The following is a 3,243-nucleotide window of genomic DNA, read 5'->3' on the forward strand; positions in this document are numbered from 1 at the left end:
TCTTTGATCATCGGGTTGGTTTACTTTTTTTGGTCACTTTACTTGACGGGTTATGATCAGAATGTGTTGAGTACGTGTCACGCAAACTATGTACAGTCAGGTCCATAAATATTTGGACATTGACAAAGTTATTGTTATTTTAGCTATCTACCACAAGATATCGGAGTTGGAAGTAAATAATGAATATGTGCATACAAAGGACATGCAACAAAGTATTTAAAAAAGACAATTTAATCTATGATTAGGTTCATTTGTCCAATTATTTTTGAGTCCATAAAATTGGGGGGGACTACATATAAAAAGGGCTCATTCCTACACCGTTCACACGATTTAGATGTAAATACCCTCCAATTAAAGCTGAAAGTCTGCACACTCATATTCATTATTTACATCAAACTCCAATATCCTCCAATATCTCCGCAGTTGCAACACTTGTTTCTTCCATAGATCTGTGCCTACACTAACTTTAAAATTTGAAAATGTAGAAATAGAATTAAACAATTCAAATGGTCTCAATGGTCATTGCATATTTTTTACAATAAGTTCCCAATCACATAACATCTGTATGGCTCCTTAGACTTACTCTAAAAAGACTGTTAAAGACAGCTCTGTCAGTCCCTGACCTTTCACCCATTTGCCTTTTCAAAAACACACTAAATTTTCTGCCCATTTTTTTTATAGTTGGATTTTGTGCTTAAGGAATCTCAACCTTTTCATGTCATCTAAAGCGTGGCCCTTTCCATAACTTCTTACAGTGACATCAGATTTTACACAGCAGCTGCTTTCTTAAACTCAAGCTAGGAGGTCACAGCATTATGACACATTCTAATGAAAGTCAGGTAGGTGTGTGTAATTTAACAGGCACATATTTAATACAATGTTATCACATCCATACCACGCACATATTTTTGTGATAAATGATCTGATTTATTAGACAAATATCTATGTGGTTACATCCATCCATACATGACAATCAACAAGACAGCATTCAGAATATATTCACATAAACTTTAACTGATACAATGCAAAACATGTCAGATGTAATTTTTTCCCAGAAGTTAATAGCTAATAGACAATAAACTAACGATGTCATGACCAAGCTCACACATTACATTACATTACATTATTGGCATTTGGCAGACGCTCTTATCCAGAGCGACGTACAGTTGATTAGACTAAGCAGGAGACAATCCTCCCCTGGAGCAATGCAGGGTTAAGGGCCTTGCTCAAGGGCCCAACGGCTGTGCGGATCTTATTGTGGCTATACCGGGATTAGAACCATTGACCTTGCGTGTCCCAGTCATTTACCCTAACCACTACGCTACAGGCCGACACATTTATCTAACACCTATTTTTCTGGACTTTATGCCATGTGACTATGCAGAAACCGCACAAACACTGTGAAATGGAATGGAATTTTCCTTCCTCATGCAATAGGTCTAACAAATCAGACACAGCCACATTGTCGGCCGTTTGTGATTGATTTTTCCAGTACTTATCGTTTTCATTTCTTTTCAGGCAAATATATGCTGTCAATTAAAATGCCACTGCTTTCTAGAGAACCTGTACAAAGCAGTTCATATGTTGAGTAAAAGTGTTCTGAGAAAATGTCCAATTCCATAGCCTATACTCACCAATATGCCATATGTGGATAATGCAGGCTATGTACTTTATGTAACATGTACAGAAATAAATCAGTTAAATACAACACAAGGGTGTAACAGGCCTAACGTAAACTCACTGTGAACTTGAACTTGAGAACTTGAAATTGAGCAATAATTATAGAGAAAATCACTACACAACTTCCCTGTGTAGCTCGAGTTAGCTCACAATGACAATGACAATAACAGCACCTGAAGCACAACGACTAGAGTCTACGTTACTAGTTTTCATTGGATAAAATTGTTGCTGTTGGGCACAGCATTCTAGTCGAGATCCCTTAATGCTTTGCCTGACTCTTGGGCGTTTTTACAACTATACAACCATTTTATAATTCGTGCATTGCGTTCAATTACCGAAGTCCCCTGGCGAATATTTTCATGAAGTTCCTCCTCCAATAGTCCATCGCTATCTCCGCTTTCTCTTGTGAATCCATCATCTGAAGCTGACACGCTCACACTTCGAATTTTTAAAGACAGGTCGTCCGAACGAGCAGAAAAGTTCTCTTTCCCCAGTGATTCGATTACGTCACCGTCCAATCCACAATATTTGAAAAAAATGTCGAACTCGGAAAAGTTTTTGGAGTACCTTGAACTTATATCAGAATGTGAACGGGCAACACCTTTCCTGGATTTACCCTCAATTTCTGAGACTCTGTCATGTCTCAGTTTCCTTACATCGACCGATAATGTTTGCTGGGCCCGTGTGTTTGAGGTCATTGTTTTTATAGCTCCAGGTTCTGTTTCTTCTGCGCCGCATGTTTTAACTGTTGCCTCAGGTACAGTTGGTTTGTCTTTTAAAGAGTTCAGAAGAGCTCTACGAATAAAACTTTCCTTGGCCTTTTCATTCGACGCTTTCACCAGTTCACATTTCTGTCTGTACATTAAAAGTGAATCTGGACGTTGTCTTTTGGAACTGCTCCGACGCACAACATTGGCTCCGTCAGGGGACTGCTCACCTTGTTCATCGATATTCTGCTGGGCAGTGCCTTTTCCATTCTTGATGTCCATGCTCCGTCTTGAACTCCGGTTGGAAGACCCATTGCTGCTCACCGAGGCCGAACTGAACGTGATCACTGGAATCTGCTTAGAATTGATTACCCGTTGAGTTTTTACATACTTTGGTTTGGTAGCAGCCAGCCTCTCCACGGCGCTTAGCCCCCCCTTGGCCTCCCCCTCCAACTCCATCTGTTTTCGAAGGTACTCAGGACCTTTTTCTAAAAATCTAGAGGTGTCTATGTCTGCTGTTGGTTCCATTTTTGAAAAATTTCAGATTTCAGATTCTCAAACGGAACATGCCCAGTTTATACACGCTTATATTCAGTGGCACCCTTCTAGAAAAAGCACGTCTGACTCAGAGAACGCTCACCTTTCTGTTTAAACACACCCCTCCCTTTTGATAAGACCGAAAGTTGAACCAAACAACCATGCAAAGTACACTTAATGACATCACGGGGAACTGCGGAAAGACACTCCTGTTAGCATTTCTCTGAAATGGAGTGGATTCGCTTATCGCAACTTTGTGGCATTATTGCTATGTATACGAGTGTATTGTAAAAAAAAAAAAAAGATTAGTTGGCATTAT

At 39.6% G+C, this 3,243-nt stretch overlaps 1 protein-coding gene across 1 annotated transcript; it reads right to left on the bottom strand.

The window, feature by feature from the left end:
* Positions 1-952: 952 nt before the first annotated feature.
* fam110c (family with sequence similarity 110 member C) lies at positions 953-3,035 on the bottom strand. The gene has a single exon (XM_061243682.1). It carries the CDS (start codon positions 2,913-2,915, stop codon positions 1,926-1,928), a length of 990 nt encoding a protein of 329 aa, XP_061099666.1. The 5' UTR covers positions 2,916-3,035; the 3' UTR covers positions 953-1,925.
* Between the last annotated feature and the right edge of the window lie 208 nt (positions 3,036-3,243).

Source organism: Conger conger, chromosome 5, assembly GCF_963514075.1.
Source record: "Conger conger chromosome 5, fConCon1.1, whole genome shotgun sequence".
In the NCBI taxonomy this organism is placed as follows: Eukaryota; Metazoa; Chordata; class Actinopteri; order Anguilliformes; family Congridae; genus Conger; species Conger conger.

Bases quoted from the DNA above. Each gene is read 5' to 3' on its own strand.
- fam110c (XM_061243682.1), bottom strand. From the start codon at position 2,915: ATGGAACCAACAGCAGACATAGACACCTCTAGATTTTTAGAAAAAGGT.